The 11,665-nt window shown below is 34.5% G+C and overlaps 1 protein-coding gene across 1 annotated transcript; it reads right to left on the bottom strand.

Moving 5' to 3' along the window:
- Positions 1 to 3,432: 3,432 nt before the first annotated feature.
- Positions 3,433 to 6,208, bottom strand: LOC134238044 (DNA-binding protein D-ETS-4-like). The gene is made up of 4 exons (XM_062720178.1): positions 5,587 to 6,208; positions 4,915 to 5,112; positions 4,129 to 4,452; positions 3,433 to 3,932 (listed from the first exon to the last, which is right to left on the bottom strand). Exons 1-4 carry the CDS (start codon positions 6,206 to 6,208, stop codon positions 3,622 to 3,624), a joined length of 1,455 nt encoding a protein of 484 aa, XP_062576162.1. The 3' UTR covers positions 3,433 to 3,621.
- Positions 6,209 to 11,665: the final 5,457 nt, after the last annotated feature.

Consider the following 11,665-nt stretch of genomic DNA (forward strand, 5'->3'; position numbering starts at 1 on the left):
GCCAGGAACGATGAAACTCATGTGGAAACAGGTAGTGTAAAAGTTTGTTCAAATCATGACCCCTGGCAAAGTTGGGTGCACAAGTTTTAAATAGGGATATATAGAGAGACCTTTTAAAATTTTCGTGTGTCAAAGCTATGATTAGTGATATTTATATGGAATCATCCTCAGGTAGTGTAGATTCTAGTTTGTTAAGTGATGAACGCCTGGACTAAAGAATGTGCTCAGGTGAGCGCTGTGGCCCCTGGGCCTCTTGTTTTTTTTTTGTCCTTGGTAGGATGGAACTAGCACTATGGTGGTTTTGATCTTGGATCCGTGCCGTCTTGCTCCTGTCTCCCTCGACCAAATTGCCCACTACATCAATATGGAGTTGATTCATACATTTTGTAATTAACACTATAAAAAGCACTACCAGGTCTATACAATACCAATTCAGAAAACAACTAGCATTTTTTAATTAAAAAAAAAATAACCCCACCTCCACCCCACCCCTCGCGCTGGTACGATGATACGGACACTGGAAAATCTTTCTCTTTTTTAATGAATTGTTTGAAATAACCCTGCATGTTACAGTCTGAATTTTTTTTTTTAAAGTTTAACAAAAAAGCAAGATGACAAATGAGCTGTATAGACGGGATTCGCTTGACAGACTAGTCCGAAATATCGGACGCTTTCCAGGCTTTTTACGATTTTGATATTTTATGTGCTAAGTTCTCCTGGCAGGTAAAATATCAAAATCGTAAAAAAAAAAACACTGGAAAACGTCCGATATTTCGGACTATTGGCAGACTAGTACTGTAAGGTGAACATGTTAACCTCTTTTCCCGCACAACATCAAACTATTCTGCATGTTGAGACTCATTAATATTAATATATTGATTCCGCTCTTTCCCGCAAACATGCCAAAGGTCCGCTTCAATCACGGACGTCCTGCTGTAGATAAAAGAATGTTACGCTAGATAATGGCAAGAGTACAAGAAATCTAATCACGAGCGTATTCCATGAATGCAGCTTTACATGCAAAATTACTGTAACAATACCGTAACAATAAACAATATTATAAACATGGATATAATCCACAAAATTATGCACATGCAGGTTGATAATTTTGTGAACGATATTCACGTGCATTTGGATAAAATATCCCTGTCTTTTTACAGTAATTTTGCAACTATGGTTGTATATATCGAAATGCAGGCTTAGGGTTCGAATCCGCTCGACCAGGTCAAGTGATGTTGCATAGTATAGACATGGTTTCTAGGAGATTTCCGACTTTGTGTTTCTTTTATTTTGTGTTTTGAAGCAGAACAGTACAAATGAATTACATATTGTACTTGAAATGTGATAACAAAGACATTTTCAAAAGAGTAAAAATAATTTTCTAAATTAATTACTTAAATAGATAGAATAACAACAAAAGCAAGAAAAATGGTCCAATATTGCAACTTTTCGTTTTCGGTCCCTGGTTTCCTTACCACCCAGTGGTCTGTCCGGTACCAGCTTGGGCGTGAGGCGTCCTCCCTCCCACCCCCAGCCGCAGACCCCTCTCTAAAAATGGTTTCCCGCTATTTTGAATTCCTTTCATTCTGTTCAAATTCTTATGAAAAAAGCATCATCAGAAGATGACATTTATTTGGGAAGTAAATCAAATATAAATTTTAAAATGTCTAATTTTTTTTATTGCATGTTTGGTCTAATTAATCTATCGAGTATTACACTTTAAAAATATGTACATGACGCAAATTGTAATAAAAAGCTATCGTTGCATTTAGTACACATGTATGAATCTAACCGTAAAGGCCTAAAGGGTAGATGTACAACAAATAATCCCTGCTTTTAGATTGATGAAAAGCTCCACATTTGTATTGTATTAAGGTATTTCCTTAAAAATGCAACAACAACAAAAATGTACAACTGTATTATAGAGAAAAAATCGAATACGAGTAACAAAGTGATTGCTTATAACATTCCGTTGTTAAATTTTGTGTTCTCATAGGACAATGCAATGTTTTTTTTTTATCTTTCGAGAATGGAAAATTATCAACTCTCTGAGAGGAAAGATTATCTATAAACAAATATTCAAACACCAGTGTGAGCTAATAAATTTTATATAAAAAAGATTTTTTTTTCAATTTATGTTTATTTTCAAATACATGCACATATACAATTATAGGTACTGTATAAACTATAAAGAGGAAAATCGAAAGGATTTCTTATTAACTGAGATGAGACCGCGTGTGAATATTCCAGGCGGGTGGCGGGGTGCCTGTAACACTTCAGGATCACTCTCTTGTCCGTTATTCCCCGAATAATTAAAATAAATAATGAGACTTTCACAAAATCTTTAATACACTTTGCACATTGCCTTTCTATGTCTCCTATATTCGTCTTCATTTGACAAAGCCCATGGCAAATCCTGACCGCTATTCTTTCTATAATATTTGGGATTCCCATCTGTTATCTGCAACTCTTCCTAGACCATTAAATAAAATTTACTTTTACACATTTTTCTTACACAGTACAAATAGGCACCTCCTATTTTACATTTTCAAATGGACAGATATTTGAAGTTTCCCATTGCAAAAAAATGGATTTTCCACTTTTAATCTCTGTTTGGTGGTTCTGTTAAAAATTCCAAATTCTGAAAAATCGCCCTCTACATGAAAAATGAGGACTTCATAAATTTTTGCGACATACTAGTAAACAATTTTACTTAGATGGATGAAAGCATCGAGAGATGAACATTTGCGGTGATTCATGAAACCTCTTTTTACTAACATGCGTGATGTAAAGCATACTTTTAAAAAAAGTAACGTGGCGAACTGAATAAATGAGAATTTTCATGAGAAAGACGTTTTTTACGTACATCAATTAAATTGTCAACTTTAATTACGCCAGAAATACCAAATAAGGTCCAAATTAAATGAAAATACCTCGAATACCTGGCACATGTTCGTCAATTCCATTTGTGCGATCGAATTTCTCATAATATTTGGTTGGAAAGTGTTTTGTCTTATTTTAACTCCAAAGCTAATTACGTTTGCCAAAATTTTGCAAATGCGTGGAATACATGTACTTAAACAACTGCTTGAATTAGAAAAGAAATCATATCGAGATTTTTCATGTTTTATTATTCTGATATAACAAGAAACCAACAATGAGATCAATACATAATATATTTACACATACTGAAATAGAATACATACAATAATTCTGTTGTTATCAAATAGATGGATACTAGTTGAGTCAATACTGAGATCAAATAATTCATCTTGTACATAACTTCTAGTATCAAGAGATACATGTATATATGGAGAACCACACCGAAATAAATATCTATCTTTCATAAAATACTTTGTCTTTTGATTAATTAGAATCACGGGTATTTCAAATAATAATTCTTATTTTTTACTTATTTACTTTGATCACAGATATTGATAGTACTAACAGTTTTAGTGAAGCTTCTTTCTTCACCACCCCGAAAAGTAGTGGCATCGTTCATTCTCCAGTTTGATATGTCTTTGGTCAAAACAGGCAGTTTAGATTTAATATCACAGTACTCGAATCGTATCACAACCACAAATGCAATACTGTCTTTACGATATATACAGTTCATAGAAATCACAGATAGGCAGGACAGAATTGGTACACGAGACGTTTAGAATTGGCGGTTTTCTTGATGATACCTTTTCGATAATATTGTCGTATTGAGCGACTTAATTTGTCGTAGTTCATTGCTGGTCGATTTTTCCTTTTGCCCCAGAGTTTGGCGACTTTTGGAGAGTCCTCGATTTTGAAGATTCCTTCTTGACGGTTGACCCAACGGATGTACCTATCATATCTCTCTGGTTGGAGCAGAAGTTCCTTCAGGAAGCGCCAAAGATGAATCGTCTGCTTCTGTTGATATTCTACAGGGTAGCCTGGGAGATCATCTGAAATGCAGAAACACGTGTAAATCAAATGGTTAGCTTACATGACAACTTTTACAGTGAAACATTTATCTATAGACTTAGAACTGCTTGTTGCAAATTGTATTTTTTCCCTTTGAGATGAAAAGTCCACGTTAAGGTGACGCTTAATTGATTCCATTCTATCAGTTCAAAGCTAAACATTTTGAAGAAATCTTACCAGTTTGTGTGTAAGGCGTGTCTGGTTGACTGTCATAGTAGTTATAATCCGTATAACTGTAGTAATCGGAGTATGACGACATAGCCTCGTTCTGAGATGGGTAGTCTGGATGATACCCCACGGGTTGTTGCACGGCGTTAGAGGACGAGGGGTACTCAGCAGGGGAGGACTGGTGGAAGATGTAGTCGTCCCTCCTCATCACGGACCCCGAGGCCTCGCTACATTCGCTAATCGTGGGGGATGAAACACTGTTCTGTCTGTAGTTGTAGTAATTGGGTGGTGGTACCACTGGCAACTGCTCTCTTCTCGAGGATAATTTACAAGCTAAAATAGGAAAGTCATTGTTGGAAAATATGTGTTTAAAATGGCTTTCTTTTCTGATTTTTCACTGTCTGTTCATAATTATTATAAATTCATAATATATTCATTTCTTTATTTTAAATATATCTAGTAAATTTTCAAGATGGTCACGCATATAATCATTAATCAAACAAGAATAACTTACAAATCTCTTTTATCTACTTTTCATGAAACATTTTCATTTACTTTTATTCTTATGTCTTTGTTTTAAATTATGAAAAAAAAAAAATCATTTTTAGTAATTTTTTTAATCTGATACGGTCTTTGAACAGATCTTGAGTAGAAATTATTATTTTATGGATATATACTAGATAATGACCTATATAAACGTTAAACATTTTTCTTATTTAGCATATTTGAAAGAATTGATGAGTTTTTTTTTTCTTTTAATTGTAGATCGATATAAATTATGAAACTAGAACTAACCATTTTTCCAAACATCCAGCTGGGCATGAAAGTTGGCCCCTGCATCCTTTGATCTGTGTCTAAAGTCGTCCAGGGTGAGGCAGCAGAGCTCCTCCCCACTCATACGGAATCTGTCAATGATCCCTTGGGGGGCCCCGAACTGATCCCCGTACCATACTATCCACTTGTTCACCTCCTGATTCGTCCATTGAGTGGGATCTTAATGTAAAAATAGGAGAATATTTTATTTCTTTTAACAAAAAATATGAGCGAAGATCTATTAAATAAAGGAAAACTATGATTAATTATGAAAAATGTGAAAATGTAACGAAAGAAATTTCAACTTTTAAAATTACTGTAATTTAAATGTAAAGATACGAGAATATTTTTCTCTTTCGACAAAATACGAAGGTCTATTAAATAAACGAAAACTTGGATTATTTATGAAAAATGGGAAAATGTAACGAAAGGAATTAGAATTTAAAACTATTGTAATTTAAATGTAAAGATACGAGAATATTTTTTTCATAAAAATAATACGAAGATCTATATTTCATAAACGAAGACTTTAATTGATTATGAAAAATGTGAAAATTTTACGAAAGGAATTTAAATATAAAAACTATTGTAATAATTGTTACATATATGGATTCTTAGAATAATAAATTTTAAATCGTAATATATTTTGTTTACCTGGACAAATTTCGAGAATTTGACAGATGTGTTCGATTTCTTCCTGGAGTGCCCGCAAAACAGATTCCTCAAAATTTTCTGGTTGGTGACCGGACTGATGAGGCACATATCCCTCGTGTGGTGGCGGTATGGCAGGAGAAAGATCTTCAAAGTGTGTTTCGATTTTGAGCCCTGGTTCTCTTGAGGAGTTCTGGTAGCACCTGTGCATTGAATCATCGTACACGAGAGGCGGTGGTGACCTCTCAAAGTGTCTTGCAATCTGCTCGTCTGAGACTGCCGCCATTAAAGCAGGACTCGGGTTCCGCTGCATGGGTTGAAGTAAGGTGTAAGAGGGGCTGGAATTTTCGTACTGTGAAGCCGGAGATTCTTCAGATGCCGTCATTTCGGTTTTGACAATACTGTACGTCACGTTACAGTTCGCTCCACCTCCCGACAAGCAGGGATTCTCCATCAACAGGGACTGGACGAGTCGGGGGTCAGGGGAAGATGGAACAGCAGGCGACATCAACCGGGGGTCGGGGGAAGACGGAACAGCAGCCGACATCAACTGGGGGTCGGGGGAAGACGGAACAGCGGCCGACTTGAGCCGGGGGTCGGGGGAAGACGGAACAGCAGCCGACATATTTCTAGTGTTGCCCAGGCATAGGAACGTGAACAATGGGATAATTATTACATATGATTGATTTTAAATGATGGTATGTAACCACGTGAGTTGACCGGAAAACTTCAACATGTCCTCTTATCACACTAGAGCGGACATTTCCGGACAATCTACTTGTCAATGTATTGTATCTGCAGCATTATGAGATACATTCCTTCACATGGATAGAGAGAGAGGTTCTCAAGGTCTCTTTTGACCGTAGTTGTTTCCTTGAAATATTATGACAGCTTAAATTATCCACTAGTCCCTATTTTTCTTAAAGTAAAAATTACAACAGGATTCCGCTAAAATGAATTTTAACAAATGAATATTTTTCATGATGATACAGTCACATATATATATAAATTTTGACCTCTTTCTTTCATCAGAGGTTCCGTTTTGTACCTATCCAATTAAATATGTGGTATCATTTTACTCTTATTTTATCTAATTTTTGACTCAGTCATAAACGAAATTATATAAGAAACAAAAATGCGCATGAAAAAAAAGATGATATTGAAGTAGGCGGGGTTTACCAGAATTCATATCTTCTCTGAATATTTAAATTAGATAATTTAAATTTGTCAATTAACATTTCATTATTGAAATAAATGCTGTATAATAAATCTACATTTATTATTTTTTTGTTTTGAGCGTTATATGCTTGCCAGGAACATTTTGCATTCATGGTATCTTTTTCATTGATTGAATGTAAATAATCATTTTGAAAGCAGTGTTACAAAAGATCCTGAATAGCGAATCATTGCTTTCGCACATATTTTCTCTCTTCCCCTCAGAAAAAAAATGTTTTTAAAAGTGTAATTAAAAGCACGTGTCCCGATGTATTAAGGTAATTTTTCTTTAGTATACGAACTAATCCTATGTAAAATACTCTACTATCATTATATTCAATGTTGTAAATATTGTAGCAGATTACGTTTGTGCTCAGTCATTTGTTGGGAAAGGATACTGATAGATATAAACCTTATTTTTTTGCGAATATATTTTGGGGGGATGGTACAACAAAAATGGATATATAGATGATAAGACTTTTTTTTTCTCAAGAAATTCTTTTTTGCAAATATACTTGGGGGGTGCACCAAATATGGATAGATAGATGATAAGACTTTCCCCCCAAGAAATTAGCAAAAAAGAAGAAGAAGAAGAAGAAAGAAATAAAAATAAAGTGAAACCATTGGTCTAAGAATAATCCACTGTATGTAATAAATGTATATGTAAGCATAAATGTCAGTTTAAAAAAGTAAGTAAAATTTAAAAAAAATCAAATCATGCATTTAACAAGTGTAAAAATTTTAATCAGATTACAAACATTATAAATATTTTAATTCTTTAAAGTTGAATGTTCACCCCCCCCCCCCAAGAAACCGTATGGAGACCTCTTATTGAATTGTTTAACTTCCCATATGCATAAAGACTAATAACTTAGAGGACAACTTTTTTTTTTTACTGATTATAATCATTTGGGGGGGGGGGTGCTGCTTCCTTTTCACTATAGTTTTTTTTTTCTTTGCTTTTATTGTGTTATTCCTAATTGTTTATTTTTGTTTGTTTGTACGTTTGTGTGCTTGTTTTTGGTTCATTATTAGTCCTTCGTTTGCTTTGTTTTGATCGATATTATTATGTATTCATTTATTTATTTTTGCCTTTTCACTGTGGTTTTGTTTTTGTTGTTTCTTATGTTTCTGGGTTTTTTTTTGTCTCTCCCTAATTAATAATAGAAAATATTACGAGCTTAAAATATTTATAATTATCTACATGTATTCTTGATGACAATTTTGTTTTCTCAGTATTCAAACTAAATCCGATGTTAAATATTCGACTTTCACTAATTACTTAGTCAATGCAGTTTACATCTAATATACATATAGTAGATAATTTATTTCTTTTAAACAGTTTGGAGAAGAGGATCTAAATTTCCCCTTCCAATGACAGACATACGTGTTTTTCTCTATCCTTAAATATTTAAATTTAATTTTATTGCAAATTAAGAATAGAATTCGGGGGGAAATGTTTCATATAAAAATAGATGTAGGTTCTCTATCGTGGGATGAAGTGTGTGGACACCCACTTACAACTCTACTTTTTTTTTTTTTGCAAAATCTCCCCACGTATCACGAATATGAATTTGTTTGATTTTATGAATGTGGTAAAGTTTATGTTAAGTAAGTGATAATCAACTCCCTTGCATCATAAATTTAAAACAGAAGCTTCTGAAAGAAACAGGTTATGCATGACGGATTAAAATGACCAAAAAATTCCCCTTTCTTTTTACAAGATAAAATGGGAGGTTGGGAAATACTCAATTGCTAACAAAACAATCTAAAAAAATATAGGTAAAAAAAATATATAAACAGGTACATGTACGTGCTAAATACGAGTTAAATTAGCTTTCACAACACTGACGTAAAAGAAAAGGTACTTTAATGCACCGAAGCCCTGAATATAGATATTAATTTCAAATTCACGTTACTTTCATGACAGTTGGAACTTTGATCGCAATAACCGACTTTACAGGGGGGGGGGGGTGTTACTGTAATATTTTAAAGTTTTCTCTACAAAAAGAGCCAAAACTTACACTTGATTAAGTAAATGACTAAAACCCTCTACAAGAATTTACATGGATTAAGACCTATTTCATAAAGAAAATAAGTAGAATAAGATGTGAAAGATCTATTTTAAAAAGACATTACTAATTGTACATATAAAATAATTTAAAATTTATTAAAAATTAATTTTACTTATATGATATAAATTCACCCAGATAATTTCAACATTAAAAAATGTACAAATATTGATTCGGTTGATTTACCGGTATAATGAATTAGAATTTTATATTTTTTTAATCTGCCATTGTGATTTTTTTCTTTTAACTTTAACCCCCCCCCCCCCGATTCGGATACTGTAACCAAGATTGAAAATCGTCTTATGCTTTTGGTTGGCGTGTGTGTTGAAGGGGGGGGGGTCATTTCCCGGCAATCTTGTTAAAGTGGATAAATTTATTAGCCTACACGTCTTTCTAAATATATTTATTGAAAAAATATGCATTGTTCTTAACTTTTATAACGTATTCATTTTAATTACAGAACACAAGATTTTCATCTTGGAAAAAATACGATTATGATTACCAAAAATATTTTGATGGTTCAAAAGAATTTTACGTGTTTCTCAGATGCAAAGGAAAACCAAACAATATACATAAAACTCATCTTTTAAAAAAAAAAATATTTAAGAAGCAATTGCATAAAGCATGAGCAAATTTTATAAATATGCTTAGGTTCACATAAAGACGAACCCATAAGTAAAGCGATGTGGCGTAACAGGCGAATTATTATGTGGTTGAGAGGTGTCAAGTTTTCCGGCGTTTAACCTTCAATCACCAGATTGAGACATGTACATTTACCCTGCCGATGATACTGCAGACCGTAGGCTTACGTAACAATAAGGGCAACAATTTAGTAATGGTACAGAAATGTTTTCATCTGTACTCTTCCTAGCCGGTGAAAATGCCAGTTTAAATCATTCCAGAAGGTTTGATCACTCATACTAAGACGCAACCACTTTGTCGATGTAGGGCTGAAAAGCTCTGCACTTGAGCATTAAGGGATAATTTTCGCGTCAGCACCTACTGCGACACGGGATCTCAGTTTACATGAGACTATCCCGAAAGACTAGCTGCAATAATGTAGCCCTCTCCCTTTTTCGATGAGAGGGCTACAACTCTTAGGATCTCCATAATGGTGCAGCTGCGGGAGTAATTTGCTCCCGCACGGATTTCGGCTCAAATTAACAGTAAATGGCTATTTTATTAACATTTCTTACCTTGACTCCAAATAAGTAGTCATCCAAGACGTAAACCAATGCAAAAATATACAGAACGATCCCTATATCGCTTATTTTTCGTGTATGTCAACATCACAACTCGAATTTATCCGCCATGTTTACTGACCTTGATAGATTGTATTTTGGGACAGCCAATGAGAATTTAGGTTCTATAGGAGCGGATCTTTTTGGAATTCCCTTATTTTAAACATAAATATCGCTGCTTGCATAAAAATAACACTTAAAATGGTTTTATATACCTATGTTTTTGTGATGGAATTCAGCACATACATTTATAAACACCGATAATTGCTTTGTTCAGTTGCTCTAAATTTCAAGCGAAAGTCTCATTACGTCACGCGTGAACTGTCATGGCTGCTGAAGTAAACTACCAGGAAACATGCAGAGTTATTTTACAAGTTTTTCGCATTTAACGGGGTCTACTGTTGACAGTGAATAAAAAATTCGTCTTATTAGAAGTAAGTTGAATGTAAAAATAATTTATTTTGCCTGCAGTCGCTCCTATTAAAAAAAATATTTGCACCATTACGAAGATGCGATGGAATTGTAGCCCTCTCCAGAAAACATCAGATTAAAAAAAATCGGAGAGGCCTACATTATTGCAGCTACCGAAAGACCAGTCTCCGCGTTACACACAATGCTGTATTGTATTGTTGATTGTATATTGTTTAACGTCCCTCTCGAGAATTTTTCACTCATATGGAGACGCCACCAGGGCTGCAAATTTTGTCCTATACTCGGCACTTAGGGCCATTGAGCAGGGAGGGATCTTTTTCATGCCAGCACCTACTGCGATACGGGACCTCGGTTTATACGGTCTCATCCGAAGGACCGGTCTCTCAGTGGGATTTGAACCCGCGACGTAAGGATTGACTCCTTACTTCGCGACCCTAGTTGTAGAACCCGCGATGAAAGGATCAACTTCTCACTCCGCGAATCTGAAACCACAGGAGTTCGCGTACCTATTAATTATACCGAAATTTTCATTTAATAAAAAAAATACGTAATACGTATAATAATAACACAAGGAGTGCAACGCATTTTAGTTCACCTGGGAACCCCCTCTTAATATCAAGGCTGTCGCACAATTAATCTTCAATCGAAAATTATAAAACACAAACCAATCTTTTTGGAAGGGACCATTCTTTATGGCTCTTAATGCATATGATTTCAAACGCATCTTTTACATCAGCAGCGGTGACATTTCTCCACAACTTCGCTCAAATATCAGGGGTGCGTTCAACAGCGTATCAGCTACCTTAGCAGCTAAGTAGTAGATATCTATCTCTATTGAACAAACAGCTAACCTAGCTGCTAAATGTTAGATTTTGAATAAAGATAAATCAGTAAAAACTTTTTACTGGATCAAATAAAGTTTATTTCAGGCGAAAATATGTATTTAAATTTACATTTAATTCACTTAAACATAGGAAATAACCCTCCTTTTTGTAAAAATCTTGAATGCTGCGAATTTGTAACCAAGGAAACCATCTTGGATTTGGGACGTAGCATTAAATTTTTATGCTAGCTCTCCATACGTAGCGGCTAGGTTAGCTCTCCGTTCAAGAGCGTAGCTTC

This window comes from Saccostrea cucullata, unplaced genomic scaffold (assembly GCF_032062105.1).
Source record: "Saccostrea cucullata isolate Sc308-1 unplaced genomic scaffold, CSIRO_AGI_Scuc_v1 ctg40, whole genome shotgun sequence".
Taxonomy (NCBI): domain Eukaryota; kingdom Metazoa; phylum Mollusca; class Bivalvia; order Ostreida; family Ostreidae; genus Saccostrea; species Saccostrea cuccullata.

Bases quoted from the DNA above. Each gene is read 5' to 3' on its own strand.
- LOC134238044 (XM_062720178.1), bottom strand. From the start codon at position 6,208: ATGTCGGCTGCTGTTCCGTCTTCCCCCGACCCCCGGCTCAAGTCGGCC. The intron at 5,113-5,586 runs GTAAACAAAATA...TTTTACATTAAG, and splicing joins AATTCTCGAAATTTGTCCAG to ATCCCACTCAATGGACGAAT. The intron at 3,933-4,128 runs GTAAGATTTCTT...TCTGCATTTCAG, and splicing joins CACGCCTTACACACAAACTG to ATGATCTCCCAGGCTACCCT.